Source organism: Anas acuta, chromosome 1 (assembly GCF_963932015.1).
Source record: "Anas acuta chromosome 1, bAnaAcu1.1, whole genome shotgun sequence".
NCBI lineage: Eukaryota > Metazoa > Chordata > Aves > Anseriformes > Anatidae > Anas > Anas acuta.
This window is the reverse complement of record NC_088979.1, coordinates 132,778,864-132,801,357: the sequence shown is the minus strand read 5'-3', so window position 1 is coordinate 132,801,357 and position 22,494 is coordinate 132,778,864. Positions and strand designations below refer to the sequence as shown.

Below are 22,494 nucleotides of genomic sequence, written 5' to 3'. Positions count from 1 at the left end.
GGTTAAGAGATGTAATAGATACATCACACAGTGCTCTGGTGTTTTCCAGAAGCCAGAATGAGAATTTTCAAATCATCCCAAGACAGCTGTCTGTGATCAGACCTCTTCAAAGCTCCCTTCTGCACTGTATTCACAGAGAATATGCCTTTGCTGCAGTCCAGCTTGGCTCCCAGGCTTAACATCTTTAAAAAGCAGGATATCACCATAGCATCAAGAAAAGATAGTGGACATCACACTGCATAACAAAAAAGCTCAAGGAGAAATTATCTTAAACTCCATATTTCAACATATGCTGTCAATGTTTAAAACACCAATAAACAAAAATAACATTGACTTAGACCTTCACAGATGCTTTGCCATGAAAAAAAAACCTTTAGTATTCCTAGGACAATGCATTGCTCTCAGACTTCAGATTTGTTCTTTTTTTTTTTTTTTTCACTTAACTCTAGCACAGAGTAACATCATGCCCAGAAAGTCAGCAGACTAATTCAGTAAAAACTAGCAATCAATTTGAAATTCCCTTATTCTTTACTCTATTCTGAATGACTATCCTTACTTCCTTAATTTTTACAACTGCCTTGTGAAAAGACTTATTTCTCTTAACACCCTGAGATATTTATTGTGTAGATGTATGAATCCTTGATTTTAGTCTTGCAAATAAAAAACAGTATGGAACTTCAAAGGATTCTGAACACGATTATCTTGATTATTTTTAATGGAAATACATCAATAATGTTAGTGATATTAAATAATACATGCAGATGCCAGTGATGGGCACAGTATAAGAATTTTACGTAGAATGAAGTGTTATCTAGGTACACTAAACTTTCTGTACTGTTATTTGAATAGTAGCAAAACACAGAAACCTCAGAAGGAGTCTTCACTACACTTTACCAACATGGTGCAGTTGAGATTTATGCCCAGCCCTAATTATTTTATTCAGCTACCCAACAGCAATGGACATGATAACAATGATAACCTTCACTTTGCAACAGCATCATCCAGTGGTTACCAGAGGTATGTTACCAGACTCAGTTGGAAACTCTACTCCATTAAGATCTAATTTCCTCAAAAAACAGGTGTTGGAAAAATGTGTGCTTGTGACTTGTCACTGGAAGCCCCACTGGTTCTCTGCTAAATTGACAAGAGCCGCAATAGCAAAATACCAGTCTGAACAAGTACACCTTATAATAAATCTCGGATTTCAACTTCTGTTATTAGGGGGTTGCCTTGCTAACATTATAAACTTTCACTCCCTGACAAAGGCCACACAATTAAAGTTCTATAATTCATACATGTATATTTATGTGGTATCAGATCTTTAGATAATCAGTGCCTTCTATGCTCATGGTTTTAGATCCTTGGTTCCCTAATATGTTACTGTCCTGGTTTCAGCTAGGATAGAGTTAATTTTCCCCCTAGTAGCAGGTATGGTGCTGAGTTTGGGATTTAGGATGAGAATAATGTTGATAACACACTGTTTTAATTGTTGCAGAGCAACGCTTACACTAAGCCAACGACTTTTCAGCTTCTCACTCTATCCTGCCAGCGGGCAGGCTGGAGGTGCAGTGGGAGCTGGGAGAGGACAGACCCAGGACAGCTGACCCAAACTGTCTAAAGAGGTATTCCATACCATCTGGCGTCATGCTAAACAATATATAGGGGTGGCTAGCTGGGGTGGGGGGACTGGCTGCTCAGGGATAGGCTGGGCATCAGTCAGCAGGTGGTGAGCAATTGCATTGTGCATCACTTGTTTGTACTCATTAATAGTAGCAGTACTATTATCGTTATTGTTATTATTTTCCTTTCTTTTCTGTCCTAATAAACTGTCTCTATCTCAACCCCACAGGCCTTCATCTCTTTCTAATTCTCTCCCTCATCCCAGAGAGGGAGGGGGGAGGGCTAGTGAACAGCAGTGTGGTGCTTAGCTGCTGGGCTTAAACCACAGCAGTTACCCAGATAACAGTTCCAATACAAAAGATGTTCCTGTCCCTCTCCTCACCCAAGAACAACTGTAATAAAAGATAAAATAAGCATACAAATGACCACCTATTTTTTTTTCTATGATCATTTCCTATGATTCTACAGTTTGGAAAAAGGACTTTCCAATTTACTGTAAGGTTCAAAGTTCTATCCCACAAAGGCCATAAGAAAAAGAATTTCGAAATGAAAGCATTTTTGTGTGTGTAAAAGCAGATTTTTATTCTTCCAGACTGCTAGTAAGGAGGAAGCATTGAAAAAAAAAGGGGCGGGACATGGAGAAGAGTGTCTAAAGTACTGATTTTTCAGGCTGCTTTTCTGCAGAGACTGGACTTCTGGTGTGCTATCTGCCATCCATCTTCTGGTTCCCACCAACATTTAAACTGTAGGCACAATTAGATTAGATTTGATAGAGATGTAGATCAATGTCAATGTATTATATGCCTACACATTTTGTGGAATTAGGCAACCAGGTAAAGAAGATGGACCCTAAAGTTGTCCCTGCTTTGAAAACATGCTACCGTGTGATATCAATTCTCACTAGGCATTAGAGGAGACAAAAGAAAGCTCATGTTTGTGATGCAAATCCACAGGAAAACATGCTTCCTTAGCTCTGCTAGTCACAGGACTAGCTGTTCTTAGAGTCCTCTGTATGCACAAACAGTGAAAAAGATTGAGAGTGGACATTGGTATCAGGAAATGCAAATACAGGGAACACAAGAAGAATTATAAAGATGATTAACAGCCTATTTACCATACTTACAGCAGAGTCTCTAATGTCTACAAAACATTATCTAACAATATAATGTGTTTGTACTTTTGTATTGAAGGTTAAGCCAAACTCCAAAAAGAACAGTAGTGATGGTAGAGAAATTTGTACCTCATATGTCCCAGTAAGGAGCTACATGTCAGTCTTCTGAACAGCCCATGATACTCAACAAAGCAAAAGAGCTTCTGATTCCCATGTTTTAAGCTTCTGACAAGGAAATTACACCACTGTCCTCTTCTGGGTGGAATCCCACCTTGTGCTGGTACAGATTATGAGGTTGCCCATTAATGGCTGCAGTGAAAGCACTAATAGTTTTATGTACCTACAACTAAGTCATGGTTAGCAAACAACGGTGATTAAGAATTAGCCTGGTCCGGTTCAAATTGCTGTATGAATTTTTCTAAAACTGAGTTAATACTCACTGGTGATTCCAAGGATATGATCATAACATTCAAAGGTTAGTAATGGCTGAGGGAGTTCCCTAAGGAAAGTCTTTAAGATAACAGCAGGAATATGGATATCGTGATAGTAATCGAAATTCACAGACTTGCCTAAAAGAAAGAAAGAAAAAAAAAAGAAAATGGTGTTCAATCATATGTTTTACTTATTCTTTAAACCACCATTTAAAACCTGTTTCACACCACAGTTAGAAGAGAAAACCTCCTGTCTTTCCTGCTTCTGGCAACTCCTAGCATTTTCTTTTAATATTTTTCATGGAGTTTTATTCATCTTGCTGTAAGAGATTCTCCCCATTAAGGCATTTCATAAAATTACTTTACAGGGAAGTCAATGACTTGCAAAATGACTTCAATGTATTTCATAAACTATTGTGTAAAATTACATTTTGGTGCCATAGTCAGGGAAAAACACCAAAGGCAAAATGGCACAAAGACACTGTACTTGGCATTTTTAACTAACTCTGGTAACTCAAACTACACAGAGGTAATATGGGTGTTTATAATAAAACAGACCATTTTTGACTCAAACTTTATCACTCATTAGCTGCTACGGTTTTCAGAAGCTTTGGTCTGACATCAGTTGATGACTGATGCTGAGTTGCTGTTCAGCAAGCTTTAAGTGCCTATTGCTATTTTTCAAGCTTCTGTACTAGTGCTCTTATTATGATATTTTAGTTTACAAATGACTTCATGATTAACTAATTATAAAAAAACTAGCATCTCTGCTTCACCAACAGAAACAAGATCAATAAGCCCTCACACTATTATTAATTTGTGGCAGTGGTTATGGCAGCTTACCCTGATTGTAGAGTTTCTGAACATCTTTGATAGTCTGGACACTGGCTGACCTTCTGAAGAGGCCCTCTACTTGTAGTCCTGAAAAACAGTTAATGTTCCATCTGTAAAAGCCATCACTCTCTTGTTTTTCCACATAGGTTCAGTTGAAGATAGAACAGAGGGAGAAGGTTTGGGAACAAATCCACTTGATACACTCAAGGTGGTAATAAAGTCTTTCAAATCAAATATTTTTGGGAGAATCAAATAATGTTGTAGCAGTGCTGATATCACTTTCTTTAACGTGTCTCACAGAAATACTACTGCCTTTCCTTAAGTTTTTTAATGTGTTGTACCAACTGTATTTTTTTCTTTAAAAGTAGCTTTCAATTGTGCCTCATGACAAGAAGCTACATATTTACATTCACCAGGCTGCTTATGACCTCACCCTCACTAAGTGTATCTGCAAACTGAGCCCCAAACCATGCCTGTAATCTCCTATTCTACTTTTAAATGCCTTAAAGCCTTTAGCAAGCTAAAGAGAGTATTTACAAAGATTCCCTAAGCTCCCTCTTCTGTTAGTGGGAGAGACAAGATCCTTTAGGCTGAGGAATTTTTTATAGCATCTTTGGATGGAGGAGCCTATATCTTACCACTGGAGGGACATTAGCCTCCCCAGCTTCAAGGCAGGTTTGTGCAGACCACTGCTCTTTCCACCTCTCTCTGAAAGTCAGTTGGATTTAAGACTCTGCCTGCCCATGGTATTTCGAAATACCTGATTCTAGTCTTGAGGCACTGCTGAAATACGTATCATAAATTTCAGGAAGGGTACCTATCTAGTTTCATTTCATGACTTTGACTAACTGAAATCCGTTTTCAGCTACAGAGGAAAAACTGCATACAGTCAAGGATCTAAGTAGGATCTAAGTAGAATCAAAGGACAACAGCTTTCAAGGTAAGTTATTTATCTGAATTATTATGCAAAATGGGATTTGGACAAGAAGTGTTACTTTTATTGAGACTTGCAGTACTTCCTGCTTTTGGGTTTGGTAAAATCATTGTTTCACTCTCTTTTTCCCTCTCTGGTTTGTGCTGTTCCTTCCACCCAGCAGGTAATGCAATTTGGCTCACACATAGTCTAACTTTGAGATACCTACTGGAATCACAGCTATGCAAAATATTAGACTACCATTGCCTGACAAAACATAAAATTGCAGGCATTTTGAGAAGGGCGGCAGACTACCCACTGACTTCAAGGGGTTGCTGTGTTTTTTTTTACATGAATGTGTGACAACATATGATTGAACTTTTATTTTCTTTATAATCTTGCAGAAGCTAAGTAGCCAGGCTGAAAGCAATGCTTGTGTATCTCAACTGAAGTATGTGCATATCTATTTGAATGATCAAGAACTGTTATGCTATTCTAAAAATATTGAGTCATATACTAGTGAAAGATATTGCCATTCTTGTAAATTCACCCAGGTCACATGCAAGAGAACTTTTTTTACTTGAAAAACTAATAAATACAATATTCCTTAATCAACCCATTCCTTACAGAATACCATTTAGTATCGGTTATATTAATTTAAAACAATATACTAAAAGGATAGATAGTGTAATATTGAAGTAAATTTTCAAAGACAAATCTCAGAGGCTTTTGCAAAGAAACACAAGCTCTACTTAAAAGCTCCCCATTCACAAGATTTAGAGGCTAAGATGGAGTTTAGCTGAATATGGCCCCTTGTTTTTCATTTTTTTTTGTTCGTTTTGTTTTTCTGAACACTTACACTCTCTTTTTAAGTCCTAGGTTAAATATTAAAACTTTAGCTCATGCCTTCAAATCTGGAAGGAGTATGAAATCTCAGACTATACTATCTGAGAAGAACATGTGTGTGTTTACTAAAGGAACCCAATAGAATGTAATTACGATCTATTTGAAGGCTTGTTTATTCCCAACTACATCATATTTCAATTGGATAAAGTTACTGCAAATGACATCACTGTACTAAAACTGTTGCTTTAGATTTATAGTGCAACTTGTCTAAAGGCATGGCTTTGGACATGCAGGTCTTACCAGCTAGCTTGTCAAAGCATTGCCCTCAGCAAACAACAAATGCAATAATTTTCTGAAAATTTGTAGAATTTTATGCTGGCTGTCAGAGGTTTTCCATAGAAATACATTTCAGAAGATGGACATCATAAATGCTTACAATTTGCTTTGCAGGAATTCCCTGAATAGTTAATGCTTTAATCTGATGTGAAACTCACTGTATAAACTACAGTGTAATAAATATCCATTTTTAACATGTTTATTCCTTTATTGGCTGTGCTTTCAAGAGTCTAATTAAAGACGTTAATCTGTAGTGCAGACAGCAGCTGTACTTGTCTGGCCCTGCATCCCATCAGTAATGTAATGGCACATAACACCAAGCTCTTTCTGGATATGTTGTTTGGATGTCTTAAGGGGGAAAAAGCATCTTTCCTCCTCATCTGCAGAAATGGGGAATATGGGTGAAAACTGTGTTACTTCTAGAATTACTTTTCTTGGACAGCTAAAACTGAATAAATATACAGTAATTTCTTTGATCAATAGTGGCAACAAGCCAAATACCAATGCATGTATCTCCATTTCTTACATTTGTGGACAGCCACATGTACAACTTAGTCAAATGACATGACTAATTAAATGCAGATTAATGCAACAATTCTTAGGAATAAAGAAAAAGATAAACTCTTTCTAAAGTAAAAGAACTGCAACTGCATAATAGCTGTGCCTTTTTTTTTTCATTAAAAATGCTCAGAACAGAAAATAATATACTACAGGGATTTTTAAACAAATCATGGGTCATAACTTCAGCCCACTGGTAAACAGATTTGAGTCAGCAGCAGTTATGCTATTGAATGTAGAAAATGATGAGTCTGGGCACAAAGACAGACCTTCCGTTCCACATTTTTCTGACTTGATACATATGAACTGAGCGGGATCCTTCACTAAGAAGTTTGCAGGCTTAATATTTGCTCTCAGTGCTTTCTGTGTTTCAGATGGGCCTGGCATAATAAGAGTAAGGGAAAGCTACCTAAATCATTTGAATGATGGTGCTACATGGAATTTGCCATGTCACATAGCCTGAACAGCATTAGCATATGCCCCTAGCTGGAGTCTCATAATAAGGGACAGGAAACGGAAAAAGGACCTGATGCCTCTTGTTGGTTATTCCACTGGAAAGGGTAAATCATACAGACTTACACACAACCAGGAAATATATTTGCCAAGCCTGGCTCTTCCCTTTCAGTCACTAGAGGAAAAAAAAAAAAAAAAAAAAGAGAGAGAGAGAGAGAGAGAGAAACAGTTCTTGGAACTACCATAATTAAGCAACATTTAGCACTAGGTGTCCCCACTGAAGTGAAATTAATCACTTTGGTTTTGGAGACAACATACATGCCAGAGCTACCAGAGTTACGAGATGAGGAAACAAAATTGGTTGCAGACAATCCTGGTCATTGCACCTGAAAATATCAAAATACTCATTTTTGCTCTTTCAAGAATATATTTTGATGTAGCCTATTTACTTTTTTGTTAGCAGTGTTCTCCAAACAAGTTCTGTTTACAGCACGATTTATGTCAGCTATCTCTTTAAACAGAAAAAAAATATATACAGAGAGAGGTGTACAAGTTGAACTATTTTGCCATTATAGGCATGGGTATCCCAGTCCACAGAAAATACAAAAATTAGACTAATGGTGCTCACCAGACCACTACTAGGCACTGACTGGCATTAACAGCTAGTCTTTGCTTTCCAGTACTGATTAACACACAGCTGCATGTCACTCAGCTATCCTGTCAACACTGCAGATCCTCTGTTGAGATAAGTAAGCACAAACTGCTCCCTGCTCCTTACACACACACAAAAAGACAGAAAAATAGATGGATAGATACATGGATAGACACAGAGATCTGTGGAATTTTGCTACTGTGACCTAAGCTCTCTGGACCAAAGAGAGCTAAAGTTTATTTTAAATATTAAATGCTATACAGAAAACCATAGTGATATGACCAGAGAAAAAGCCATCTGTATCCAATGAAGAGTAATTCTGAGACTGAGAATTTAACTGAGTAATTATTTAAATGTCAGTAATCATAAATGAAAACAGATAGGCTTTTCATTCCACACTGAAATAAGATGTGTTTTACCATAGTAGACAAAATTTTACACTGCAATGACACAATTGTGTCACACTGTGAATTAATAAATTGTTGCTAAAAATACTTAACCCCCTTCTGCCTCCCTGATCAGTTGTCCCAAAGGAAGACACAGAAAATCAAAACACACAGATAAATTAAAGCAACACATGCTGTCACATTGCTGAAAACTTGTCAAAGAAAGACAGATGAGAAAATTACATTCTTTTTCTTTCAATCATCCTTGATTTGAGGGTTGCTGGCATCAAAAACCTTTGTTAATTTGTCTGTTTTCACAAGAGAAGCAGCAAAGAGTGAGCATTTGAATTCCTTCTGTCTCATATTGGGTTTGGAAATGCTTCTGTTTACTGCTTCTCCTGCCAAGTCTCAGGAAGTGTCCATTCTGATTTGGAATCAGCTTTCATCCTCACTAATACAACCGATTCAGGCATCTTCTTGCAGATTAACTAATTCTAACAAGATTCCCTTTTAAAAATCCAAACTGATTTATTTCTACCATGAAACTGATGAGTTCCTATCATATTTCGAGTAATATCTTAGTTGTCCAAAGTGGTACCAATTAAAAATGTTTATAGTTAGGATAAAATTTGAGATTTTTTTAAGGCTAGAATACAGTACAAATTTTGCACAGCCTTCCTTTCCCTTGTATTCTGTGCAATGAATACAGAACAAGTGAGCAAGGTGTCTGCAGTTTGCAAAGATGATTTGCACAGCAAGAAGGTCCATAGAAAATCAAGGACAGAGGGAAAGAGAAGGCACAGTTTCAGCCCTACAAAAAAGCTGAGCAGTGGCAACAAGAATTTAGAACAGTGCATCTTCCCTAGAACTCAAAGTGTATTTGTGTCCTTGCAGTTTTGAAATGTACAGTCTAGCCTTTGGATTTATGAATGAATATTCTCAATTTACACTTGGCACCCCTGAACATAATTTATATACAATTACTGAGCATCTAAAACACAAACTGCTTTTTACAAGGTTCATTTTTATTTGATGACACATTAACCAGTCTTGAGGTTTATCTTGTCCCCATGAACCCCAGGTAAAAACATTCTCATGAAAACAGAAAGAGCCAAGAACTCAGAAATGTTTATATTGCCAATGTCAAGCTTTCCCAGTGTTGCATTTTTAAAAGATATCTGAGTGATCAGAAGAAGTGGAGACCAGGAGGCAAAGTCACTAAGCTGCAGCACTCCATATGTACTCAGAACGCATAACTATCCATCTCTACCCATTCTGACTATCACCATCAGGATGCATTCATTCACATTAAAAAATGAAACCAAACTTCCTCCATCAGCAAGATTTGTTGTGCTTCATGAAAGGGATGGGAAGGAAAGATTAATCACTGTTTACCACTGCTTTTGCTATTGAACAGATAAAGGACAGTTTTAGTTGTCACTATAATCATACTACATAGCATTTATTAATTTGTCATTAAACTTCTATAGTATAGTTATTACCATTGCATTTAGAAGTTTTAGTCATTACCCAGGACTCTCCTGTGTCACAAGTCAACATGGAACAGAAAATTTGTGCTGCAAAGCACTTGCAGTCAATAAAAGAGATGAAGTAAGAGAGAAAGTCCCAGTAATGGGGACTACTGGGAGACAATTTTTCTTTAGGGGACTGTTATTTTTCGTTTTTATTACTGTAGAGTGATTCCTTCGCTGTGAGTTTATTGGTCTGTTCCATCACTTCTGAGCTGCTACTGATCTCAAATGCTCTCTTTAGTAATCAGCTCTCCCAAGTTTTCTACATAATTTTTGTATCCGTCTCCTTTACAATGAATCAAATAAAAATTCCTTTAAAAGCTGGTTTCTGACCTCCAGAAGTTGATCTGCTTACAAACAGAGTATTGATTTTGCCATGCAGCTTTATTTTTAGTGTTTATCAGTTAGTACACTCAAACACGGGTTAGACTTTAAAAACCAAGAGAGCATAGTGAATTGTATTAATACTGGTCTAAACAAACACCAAAAACACAAGCCATACTCCATCCAGCTTTTAATTTCTCTTGATACCTTATATCCAGTATGTAAACTGGTTTCTATGAAAACAAATAAAAAAATAAAAAATACATTAAAAAAAAACAGACACGTAAGCAAAAGACATGAAGGGGAACTGCTGTGACATCTTAAGTTTAAAGGCAGAAGTACATGTCTGAATCCTAAATCCTTCAGTGGATAAAACCACCAGCAAAGCTGAACCATTCTGAAGCCATCAGGTCCGCCTCTGTCCTGTCAGGTCGCAGTGAGCAGCACCTGCAGCTGTAGCTACTTACACATCCCTGAGTATTAGGGACACACAAAGGTGCATCCTCTGTACCGTGGTGTTACTTACATCCCTGGTTATCAAAACAGTCTGCTAGAAGTAACAGCTCCCATTTGCAATCTCACTTCAGCACAAAATAGGTTGATAAGGACATGTGGGGACATATTAACCAGAGAAAAAATTACTACCCTGTGGCATAAGCTAGGATTTTTTGAGCAAAGGGCCTGTGAGCAAAGCATCAAGATCATTGCCACCAAAGGAATGACACCAAGTTAGAAACACTTATGAATTGTTCTGACAAGAGAGTGAATATTTAATTAAGCAAGGTAATTTCTCATGGCATGGTAGAGATAAGGTAGTACACAGAAATCTTATTTAGTGCAAGTCAAGCCTTGCATTTATAAACTAGACAGACGAACAGGTTGAGGTTTTCAGTCTGAGCAAAGAAAAAAAAACATTCTGTGGCTTGCTGATGGCTATGAAGATCTATTCACAAATATGCTTTGTTAAACCTATCCTTTCTCTTTGGCTTGACTAAATCATTATCTGGCTTCAGGATGATACTTTCACTTTTTAAATTAAGAGAACTTCTCTATTTTGGTCCAGAAGATGAACTCTATGACTTAGTCTTAATGAGATGATGATCTTCTCAGATACTCAGAAATTGTTTTGAGAAACCAATTCTTCTCTATGAAGGTTAGCAAGAACCGATATGATGCATTTTTAAAATTCAGTAATAAAACCATCAAAACCATTTTCACCCTAAAGTCAAGCTAGAATGACTGAAAGTAGTGAAATGTCTGTTTTCTCTTCCTTTGTTAAAAAAATAACCTGAACTTTATTATAGAAATTAAGAAATGTAGTTCATTGTGTTTATTGTAACAGCAACTGAGGCATCAGGCAGTAACAGATCTCATTTACATGATACAAACAGATGTACATCTGTTTATGGTATATTCTTTAGTCTCTGTTAAGCTGTTACAGTACTGGGTGACTTACTATGGATCCGTTCAGAGTCACCTTGCTCAGAGACAGCTATCTAAATATTCTCTTGGATAAATATATGAGGAAGAAACCTGCACTCACTGTTAATTTGGCTGCTGGGGACAAGGATGTAGTTGCTGCCTTCAGAGTCCACTCAGTAATGTGGTAAAAGAAGGGGAGTTGTGGCTCACTTGCAAACAAGGGTGTCTGAGAAGTTTCTGTGATCTAAGTTTCAGAAATTGATTTCAGATACATAGATGGGGAGATGTAATAACGGGAATAAAGAGCGGAAATACTTCACCTAGTGTAAAACAACAACAACGACAACAAAACTTTCCCCTGCAAATTCTGTGAGGACAGAAACTATGCCAAAAATCAAGTGGAAAAGGTAGTGACAGTGAATTTTTGTCACTTCTGGAAGATGAACTGAAGTTTTCGCCACGCTCAGAACTGCATCTGGAGTGCAAAGAACGCTGCCAGTCAGCCTCCAGGGCTGTCAGCACTGAGACCGATACTCGCTGAAGCTGATGGTAGAATTGGGACATTCCAGATTTAGATAAAGAGTTAAAATCAGAGCAGACAGCAGGTACAACAGATACCTGCACACTTATAATCAAGTGCAAAAAACTGCATGTCTATCACCTACTGCTTAACAGCCTTGGCATGGCAGGTAGTTGGCTTTCAAGCATCAGCTGGCTGAGAATGTCAGAAAATGCTCTACCTCACATGCCATCTCTCTAACCTAGAAATCTGGTTTGAGGAGATCTCTTTATGATAGGGAATATGTCAGCTCTGAACAAACCTATGCTCGGTTGGAAGATATCAATGTTGGAAGAGCCTGTGTCCTGCCTTCTTGGGGACCCAGAAGGACAGAGAGCTGAGGAAAAATGTGATAGTCTGGCCAGCAAGTGCATTGGCTGGACTACAGATCTGTGGTCTGCATTACCATACCAATGTCTTGCACAGATGCACAAAGCAGGCTTTTGTTCAGAAGTGTCATCACAATTCCTCAGAGACTATCCTTAACAAATGGTGCTGATACTGCACTGAACAATAAAAATAAAGAATAAATAAAAAATAAAGAATAAAAAACATTAATCTAGGAGAAATTCTGCAATGACAAGGTTGAGACAACCCCTCACCCCCCCCTTTTTTTTTTCAACCCTGAAAGCTGAAACTTGTGGGTTGTTTTTTACTTTGTTTTGTTGTTGTTTTTTTTTGAGGGAGGAGGGCAAGGTTTTATATGCTGTGTTTTCAGAAAACTGAGGGCACCTGATCTGGATCCAACGACTAGTGAGAGGGAAGGGTCTGAGATAATGAGACAAAATAACAAGAAAAACGGGTCATGGGGGAGCTTTTGAGTCTGATCAGTACAACAAACTGCTAGTGAAACACTAGTCACCAAAATACAATGACAGCAAGAAACCCTCTAAATTTCTTAAAGATTTCTTTAAAATCTTTAAATAGGTCCAAGGAAATGCCAGATGAGAAAACAACACCTCCTCCATGCAGCCATAAGTTTAAAACAATTGACAATTTTAGTGACTGATTTTTCACTCAATTTCTTAATAATAACAGCTATGAGAAATAATCGTATTAGTGCACATTCATCCTTGTTTCAGCTCTCCTGCCTCCTGTGGATTACTGAGGAAGAGGTATTTCCCTATTAAGATAAGCTAAATAGATGTAAGGATGATTGTTTCATAACAATTTAAAACATGAAAAAGTTTGTCTTTCATCTGCAGATGGGGCATGCACTGATACACTACGCAAGTTCTAATTATCCACTTACAATTATAATTACAGAGATTGTCTCAAGCTGCCAGTCACTTGCCTTCAACATCCCTAGTAGTGAACTATTTACATTTTCTGTATCCACCCATAATACATTTGAAACAAGCTACACCTGCAAAGTTTTCATCTTTAACATGTCTTGGAGCAGCACATCCAAACAATTTTATAAGCTTGAGTGGAAATTCTGAATTAGGACCAAGAAGCCTTCAATAAAGTCCACTGGGGGCCCTTCACGTGCTGCAGATCAGTAGATACCTTTAATAGCAGAACTGGCCCCATTCCAATACTTGGCCTTTGGCAGCTGCAGGTATTTTGAAGATAAATCAGCAATTTCAAGAGGCAAGGAGCCAGCTGTTCTGCACACAAGCAGGCCTATAGATGCTACGCTCCACTTGTGAACTGAAAGCAGGTATCCATTGCAGTGGATCTATCTCTCAGTCTCCTACACACATCATTAAGCATCACTCAAGGTATGAAACCTAAACAAAAAAGGCAGTTATTGAATATTCTTATTTTCTACAGGATAAACTGAATTATGCAGGAGCTTAGCTAGCAATGAGGGCATGATCTTGCACTGATTTAAAGGAAGCCAGGATTTCTCATGAGAGTCAGCAATACAACTGAGAAGCATTTTTCTTGACACCCCCTCTTTGTTTTCACAAACATGAAGCTTATTCAGTGCAGGTTTTAAAAATGTTTGAAATTTCTCACTCAGGATTCAAATAAACTCGTAACTCGAAACAAACCCTGCTGGCAACAGTTAAAATGAACAAAAAACAATGATGCACGTACTTGAATGCTGAAAGGAAAAATTACCTTGTTCAGAACAGCAGTTCAATAATGCAGTTAAGAATTGGGAATATTTGGGGATGTAGGTTTGGGGTAAGCCTCTCTAACACTTGTGAAACTTTGAGGCCTTGGAACATGAAGGGCTATGGATACGTTACTGTCACGGCTTTCAAAATCAGGGATCAAAATGTGCAATTATATTATACAGAGAAAAGAAAAGGAATTTCACAACTTTAGCCTTGTATCTTTCTCCCTGCATGCTACTTTACATTGCTCAGGTATGCACTGAGGAGCCCAGCTGGTACAGTCAACATTTCAAAGTTGCCCCTCTTCACTCTGTTACATGAAGGTGATTTAGGAGCTTAGATTTGGACATTTCCATTTTAAATAAGGGCCGTTGTAATGTGTATCCCCATATACTGCAGCTATAGATAGGAACTCCTGTCAAAGGGTATATAACTGCCATTAAAAATATTTTGTGAAGGGAAGACTTCAGGTTTACTCCTGCAAAATGTAATTTCTTTAATGAGTTTTTATGCCCACTGGCTCTGTAAATACAGAACTATTCCTTGATTTTAAAAGTAAGTGCTAATTAAAATCCACCATATGATATGGGTTCATGATGCGGACTTCAAGACATCTTTTCTCACTTGCTATTCCCTAATCTAATATTCAGAGCAAGAAGGTGTTTTGTTTTGTTTGTTTCTTTTCCATAGTGGGACAATAATCTACTTCCTATCAATCAAAGATTTTGAAGCAGCGCCCAATTGCCACTCAAGTTTTCAGGATTTAAACACAACCTTCAATTTTAGAAGAATATCTTTTTTTCAGATATTAACTTTGGTGAATTGGGCACTGAGTGCTACACAGTTTCATGCTACTGACCTTGTTCTGAAAAACATATCATCCTTTAAAACAAAACTCACCTTTTCTTTTTAGGTAGGATACAGTTTCCTTCATTACTGGGGGGATTAGTTCACCCTTATTTTTGTCCTTGATACTGTTAGAAAGAGAAAAAAAAAAAAGTAATGGTCTTTAAACAGTATTGAAAGAAAAGTTAAACACAAGACAGAGCAGTCTCAGGAAAAACTTGGACTGAAAGCATACATTTGCTTCCACAAATTAAGAAGCCCACACCTCAGTGCCTGCACCAACTGCAAGAGTCCTCCACAACTGCAGGAAGTGCTGAATGAGCCACTGAAAGAGACAACTGGGAGTTTCAGTCAAAAAGCCATTCCTATTTTTTTTTTTTTTCCTGCTAGAAAGGATGTATGACCACAATGGCAATTCATAGACAGAAGTGATCTTTGCTGTGCTGAAACAGTCAAGGACAGTGGCAGAATGGCGTTCCAGGCTAACTCTGCCCCCACTTGAGGCTGGTTTTGTTCTAGTTTTGTTCCCCTCACTTGGCACGCCCCAGCTGGGCAGTGCTCAAGAGGTCATGGTGACAACAGAGGTGATTGCGTTGACTGGATTCGGTTGTATGCCCCTGGTGGAATGTGGCTTTAAGGCAGCTTAGAGGCAGATGAGGAAGGCGTTTGCAATGAATGCTTTCTAATAGTCTTGATCAAGGGATGCTGCAAGTTTAGGAGCCCTTTATCATGCAGATTTTTCTTTGTCATTTCTTTTCAAGCCACAGTGTATGTATAATTAAAAGGATATTGTACTATTTATTTTGAAGGCAGTGATTGATGCAGTGAGATTGAGGTTATTAATGCTTTGAATGATTCCCATGAAATGAGATTTCTTTCTCTTTCATGAGTGAGCAGCTGAGGCAAAAATCAAACATAGCACTTTCTTGATCTAGACAGCATGGAAAATTCCACAATTATCTCATTAAAAAAAATAAATTTAGCAGTTTTAGAAGTATAACAAAAAAACCAGTATCTGCTGAGCATTCTGCTACATTCATATAGTAATCAACAAAAAAATAAAGGACACATCTCAGATTTAAATGTAACAATTTTATGTCATATTTAAAGGGTGACCAAATTTACTGACAAGCTCTAAAGCACCAGCGCAACACAACATGGAAACTGTGACTGTATAGAGGGAGGCTGCCACTTGTGCAGCTCATCTACAGAGTATGCGAGACACTTACAGAAGATGATACACACAATGTGTTAAACATTCCTTCAACCTAGCTGAGGTTTGCACCTGTAGACAGGAAAGATTCTTACAGAGTTTTTCTTTTCAAAGCACTGTGATTTCTTTTCTTTTTGTCTAGGCTAGCTTAGTTTCTCAGCATAAAGCAACTGATACTAACTGGAATGTATTTGATAAAACTTCTGCAACATTGTTGCATGGAATGAGCAATCCAATATTCTATTTTGTGTTTACACTACACATAAAAACATAGTTTAAAATAAGTATTACAGCTACTTCGGTCAGCATGGAGGGGTAAGGAAACTGGTGAAGGAAATCTCCCCCTCCACCTTGCATTTGTTTGCCTGTGCCTATGAAGTGAGTTAGAAGAGGTCATGTAGACTGTTTGATCTAGGTTCTCCAGGCTTAGAAGGCTGCTCACCCAGCCTCACACACAGGGCTGGTGAGGGAGCTCCCCAAAAGGGAAGAGTCAGAGCAGGATCCTGCCTTACACACACACCCACTATGTGGTTTCGCCTCTCTCATAAACTGACAGGAATATACTTCACACCATTTAGTTATTCACCCTTATAACATTTTCATCTAATTCATCACCCCAGTGACACAATGCTGACCCATCAGTGCCATTTCTTCTAGTTACAGTTTTACTGTCCACCCAGCCCTGCTCTTCCTCTTTCCTGTCTTCACCATCCAACCTCTTTCTAGGCACTCATGTCTGTGAATGTTATCCAGATCTTCTCAGACCATATTCTTTTTCCTCTACTGTGCATATTTAGTGTGTCTCTTCCCCTGGTGCTACGTAAAACAATACAACTTGATAGGTAATTGGGATAAACTTGCTTATCCAGCTCCTACATCTTGCTTTACTACTTCAAATACCCTAGACCACCCTGCTGTTCAAAAGGAAATAAGCTTTCCCTTCAGCCACAGAACTAATGAAGTTGATCTGCTATGGATTTGTATCCTGTGTCCTATCAGTTTCCTCATGATAGTGATAGTGATAGTTTCCTTATGTTATAAACTCACTTTCCTTCCATGGTACTTTCATTTCCTCCCCTCACCTCTTTCCCTCAGGTTTCCTCACGTTAGGAGCAACCCATAATTAATCACCATCTAAACACTAACTGGCGTATCAGTAGACCAAAGACAAAAAAAGAACCTAAATTTGTGCTATAGTTCCCCCCCTTCCAGACAGTGATTTTTAAAAGCTTGTTGAAATGTAGCATTTGTGAGAGCCCTTTCCTCTGCCAAACGTGGTTGACATATGTCTGTATCTTCCCTACGAAACCTGACTAAAAATCAATCCACTGAACTTTTTTTTTTCCTGCTCTTCTTCAACAAAGTATCCATACCAGAACCTGAAGTGTATAAAATTCAATTCTGATGTATGTGTGTATTAATACTATTTTGTGTAGAAGTGTTGTATCTATATGTAACAGGAACTATAGGAGAGAGGAATTTTCTGTGATGTAAGCAGACATAGGAATTTTGCTAGAAAATATACTCGTTTCACCTACCATATTCACAACATGATAATTTTAGTCATTTGACCAAATAAATTCTGTGTATGTGTGCAATGCACTTGCAGGAAGACCAACAGTAAGGACTGAGTTTAATTCAGATAATCCTAAAGTATGACCTTTTATGTATTAGTAATTCTCATCATTTGCTGCTGCTTTCAAGTATGATCTTAAGATCAAATGATACAAACTCCTGTCCTTACACACTGGCAAGGCACCATTAATTTCAATATGAAGCATTACTGGACTTGCTGGAGTAATCACTCTCTGCAATATCATAACAACAGGGCAATAGCCAGAAGATTTATGACCTGACTTGTAAGTCCAAATTCACCTTTCTCATTACCACAGACATCTTGTGAGAGCTATGTTAGAGGCCAGAAGTGCTTCACGAAAAATCTCACTGACTAGAGACAGACATGGCCTGAAATGATACCAGGGCCAGGTTTATGACCTTGCCCTCAGAGGAGCATCCTCTTCCTACCCACAGGGACAATCAGGTACCTGAGTACCTGATTTTTTTTTAACCTGAGCAAAATATCTTTCCCAGTAGCATAATCCTCCTAGCCGCTTTCAGAATATGAATTCTGTTACTCCTAAAGTACTAAGTCTCTCCCTCTCCTTCCAGCTTCAGCATTACCTTCAACAAACTTCCAGCAGTTTCAAAGATGCTGGTGACACCATAGCACAGAAAGTCAGTGTTACAACCATGCAGGAGACATGCAATGCTCTCAGAACAGCTCTGAGAGCCAGGTTGTCCTCCCCTTCACCCAACATCCACCTAGACCCTTGGGAGGAAAAATTTAAAAGCAGCTTTGCTGCAGTGCCATGAGCTCTTATACCAGCCCCTGCAAAAGGAACACAGCCACATAAACACAAAATATGTGAACCACATACTATGCTCTGAAAGGTTGCTTCTGAATGGGAGTTGTTTTTTCTTGCAGCAGATCACCGTTGTCTAACAACCCTGATGCAACAAAATAGGAGAGAACAGGCAGTGACTGTGCAGCCCCACTAACAAATTAACCTTCCTAATAAACCAAAAAGCAAGGAGGTTCTAAGGGTTCTCTGCACTACATGCAAAGTTGAAATCCCCAGTGAAATGACATACCCCAGACATGTATTAAACAAGAAAAAGTGTTGGGAGATTAGGTCAATTCCAAGGTCACCATCTGGGATACCAGTGAAGGAAAGGTTGCAGCAGATCAAGACAAAGACCAAAAAATATTATAGCTTTTCTCATAGGGCAGTTATGACACATTCCTTGTGTGCCAAATAATTTTATTTCATGTATTCAAGTCAGTACCTTACACTTTTAGGACAACTTTTATTAAAATTAGTTGAAAGTCTAATTCACTTAAATGAGAACATCATCAAGACTTTAATTTGTTTGGAAGCTGTTACATCTTTATTGACAATTTGAGCTCATGGAATCCATTCTCAGTCTCTCTGAAGTTGCATTGATTGTTTTTGCTTTCTTACAGCTGCTCACTCCAGAGGCACCAAATAGCAACCCAGCAGCTTTTTATACATGTTTTCTAATTATTATCGTTTCCCATAAATGTGTTTCCCCATTTCAGGGTATAAATAGCAAACTGATTATTTACAGCACTTGCACCTGCTGAGTGCTAGCTTATCTGTCTAGGTGAAACAAATAACTGGGCTATAATTTGTAATAATAAAACCTACACATTATTTTTCTGTTTCTAGGAAAAGAAAACCCTAGTTTCTGCACATTTGCCACTTTCTACAGGATTCCTTTTCCTCTTGAGGAAAGGTTCTGTTCCAAGCACATGAAAGAGGACCTCAGGATAAACTGTATTTTAAAATAGAGTAGAAAGTCACATGCCAAGTTTGTTCTATTTTTCCAATACCAGAGAAAGTCTGGATGCATACTTTCACAACATTTCACAATGTGGGAGATAGTGTTCAGTTTAATGGACCTAAGGTGACAGAAAATAATAGGGACATTACCTCAGCTAATGTAAATCAGACCAGCTCAGAGGTCAATGAAATTACACCTCTATCTTCTCTTTGTGGATCCTGTCAAGTAATCTGCATTTTTCTTCTCCTGTTCAGGATGGTCAGGATGGTATGATGAGCAGCTGTGCTCTGTGATGGACTATGGAAACTGCCACTGGAGATCAGGCTGTACAACAGGCAATTTGAAATGCAAGGTCTCTTACACTTTCTATTTAAGACACATGGGCAAAACAGAGCATTTCAGTGCACAGTATAGCTTTCTGTAACTGATTCAGTTGTCTGAATCATAGTGCAACAATATGTCAGACTCAAGAGGGATCTATTTCAGTAAACACAGTAGCCAAGGAGACTGAGTATTCCTCACTATAGAAATATATGATTAGTTACTGTGACATGTTACACATCCAATGACTCATTTCTAGTCTGTGGACAGTTATCATGAAGTTATCCACACATTGTTCTGAAGTATCATTAAGTATTCTTGGTTGATAATCTCTCTATTCTCCTCCTCTCATTTTCATTTTTTCCCTGCTGAGACATGCTGAGATTCGGTTTCAAATTCATTCTTCCTCCATGGTCACGCATGCACAGCATGCACAAGAAGATTATGACCAAAAGGAAAGTACCCTGAAATATTTATGATAACAATTCAACAAGCAAAAGCTGTACAGTTGTTGCAATTTTGTGATTTTTTCTCTGCCCTCAACTAGATAGGAAATGAAAGCATTTCCTATATTCCCACAAAAGTTATTTAATTTTAGATTTTAAAACCAGTCGGAGAAAACAGAACAATGTCAACAGCTAGTCAAGGTCAACTATGTTCTGTGGTGGAGCTCAGCTGTAGCCATCCTTGATTACGGGGCAATAGGGTGCAGCAACAGGGGTTTGTAGGAGCTTGTTGAACATACAGCAGAGGACAATGATACAATTTGGCCCTCCATGGAAACTTGAGCACAACTTGGTACCAGACTTGGTACAACTTGGTTCTAGCTGCAAAGACCCTGTAACTCACAGGAGCTCACGATGATGCAGGTTTCTATTTCATGTCTCTGCCTAACAATAAACACACCTACATTACAAAGAACTACATTTAAATAAAGTAGGATTCTTTGCTGAATCACAATGTGAACACTTGGCTTGGGATAACATAAATTTCTGTCACTCAGTCCAGAACAGATCTCTGATCTCCCAAAGCCCAGTCTCATACCCTTGCTGTCTTGCTCTTCTAGGTAAGATTCAAGCATACTGTGCAGGAATACTTACTGGGTTAAGTGCATCAGTGGAGTTAATTATAATGATTTTTTTTTTTTTTGCTTTAAAAATAGTTATTTTAATTAAGTCTGCTCCAACACAAGATTCTGGGTCCCTTCACAGGTCTGTTAACAGGCATTCGCAAAATTGGGACCACAGGCAGATGCAACTGGGAACAACTACCTAATCTGTCTTCCTTTCTGCACGTATAGCATGTGTAGCATGCACTTGATCTATGCCTAGAGAGATAGCATAGTGCATGCATTGAAGAGTAAAAACAAAGTTATGACTGTTCAGACTTCCCTCTCTCTGCACTTGAGTCTGAGCTCCCCTCATTTGAGCAACATCAGCAACAGCACCTTGATTCACAGAAAAGCTCTTTAAAACAGACAAATATTTCTGAAAATCCCTCTATAATTACATACTTTAAGTAACAGAAATACACAAAAAAATAGTATACGCATATTTTTGAAACACTGGAAAAGTCTAAAATAGCGATCTTAAGTTATGGGACACAAATAAAATGCCTGAGAGTGTGCTGCTGAATTTCATGGCTGAAATGACCAAAAATGCTTTCTGCCTGTATTCCTCATGAGTAACTGCTAACTGTGGCCCATAACCCTCCAATGTCATCACATATTCCTTCAGTGATTCCTTCAGGTATTTATAGGTTTATTTTCTTCCCCTCTGCACAATCACCTTCAGGATTCAACATAAATATAATTCTGCACTTTAAAGATATAAAGTCAGCTTAGTGTTTGTTTCTTCCCCCCACATAGAGCGTAAGTTGACACTGAGGGGTTAAAGAGATCAAAAGAAGACTTAAACTCAGATTTTGGATCATAAGCAGAGAAAGGTAACATAAGAAATAAAAGTTTTGAACTAACCTGATAATACATGTAAGTCCTTCAGCTAACTCATAAATTAAACGCAATTCAGTATATATTACGTTTCCGAGTATTACACTCACAGCTCTCACAGACTTTCCACGATTTTTAAATGCCTAGTTGCCTGATGTCATTTTGAAAATTCAACTCTACAAGGTTAAAAATGTCTTTGTGATTTAACCGATTAGTCCAAGATGAGACATTGGTCCCAAACAGCTATTTCTCAGTGTCTAGATGGAAACTTCCTTCAGTTTTGCTGTCCTACCAAACCAGGATTTTTTTCCCCTGCCAACTGGATGAAAATGAGAGATCTTGAACCAATGCTTAGTCACTTTTTGCTGTTCTAATTTTTAATTACAGCTATGAAATACAAATGCATTAACAAATACAAACTGAGAAAAAAGTTAAATGAGGAAGTGTCTGCTGCTTTTAGGGAGAAACATTCAAAAGGATATGGGTTTACCACTTTCCATAGCCAGAAGTTATTGGGATGCCATTGTGAAATATCTGATCAAAATTAGGCCATCTATGAGGGCTTTGGATAATCTCATTCACCATCCTTTAACTGCCTGAATAAAGATCATCATCCCAGAAGTACAGAAACTGGCAAAACCTCAAACCTATGGGTCTTTATTATAAAAAAAAAAAAAAAAAAAAAAAGATTCCACAGAGAAATAGTCCTTTAATGACAGTAGCTTTCTCTCAGCAGCATGTAGCAGATATATTC

The 22,494-nt window shown here is 38.0% G+C and overlaps 1 protein-coding gene across 19 annotated transcripts in view; it reads right to left on the bottom strand.

Moving 5' to 3' along the window:
• Positions 1–22,494, bottom strand: part of ARHGAP8 (Rho GTPase activating protein 8) — a 104,967-nt gene that overhangs the window by 10,339 nt on the left and 72,134 nt on the right. For 17 of the 19 annotated variants that reach the window (XM_068657595.1, XM_068657615.1, XM_068657531.1 and 14 more), the window contains 3 exons: positions 14,947–15,020; positions 4,006–4,083; positions 3,172–3,300 (listed from right to left, as the gene is read on the bottom strand). In XM_068657595.1, the coding sequence (XP_068513696.1) occupies positions 3,172–3,300; positions 4,006–4,083; positions 14,947–15,020 (281 nt within the window). The remainder of the gene's footprint in view (positions 1–3,171; positions 3,301–4,005; positions 4,084–14,946; positions 15,021–22,494) is intronic. The other 2 variants (XM_068657624.1, XM_068657650.1) reach the window with 1 other exon arrangement.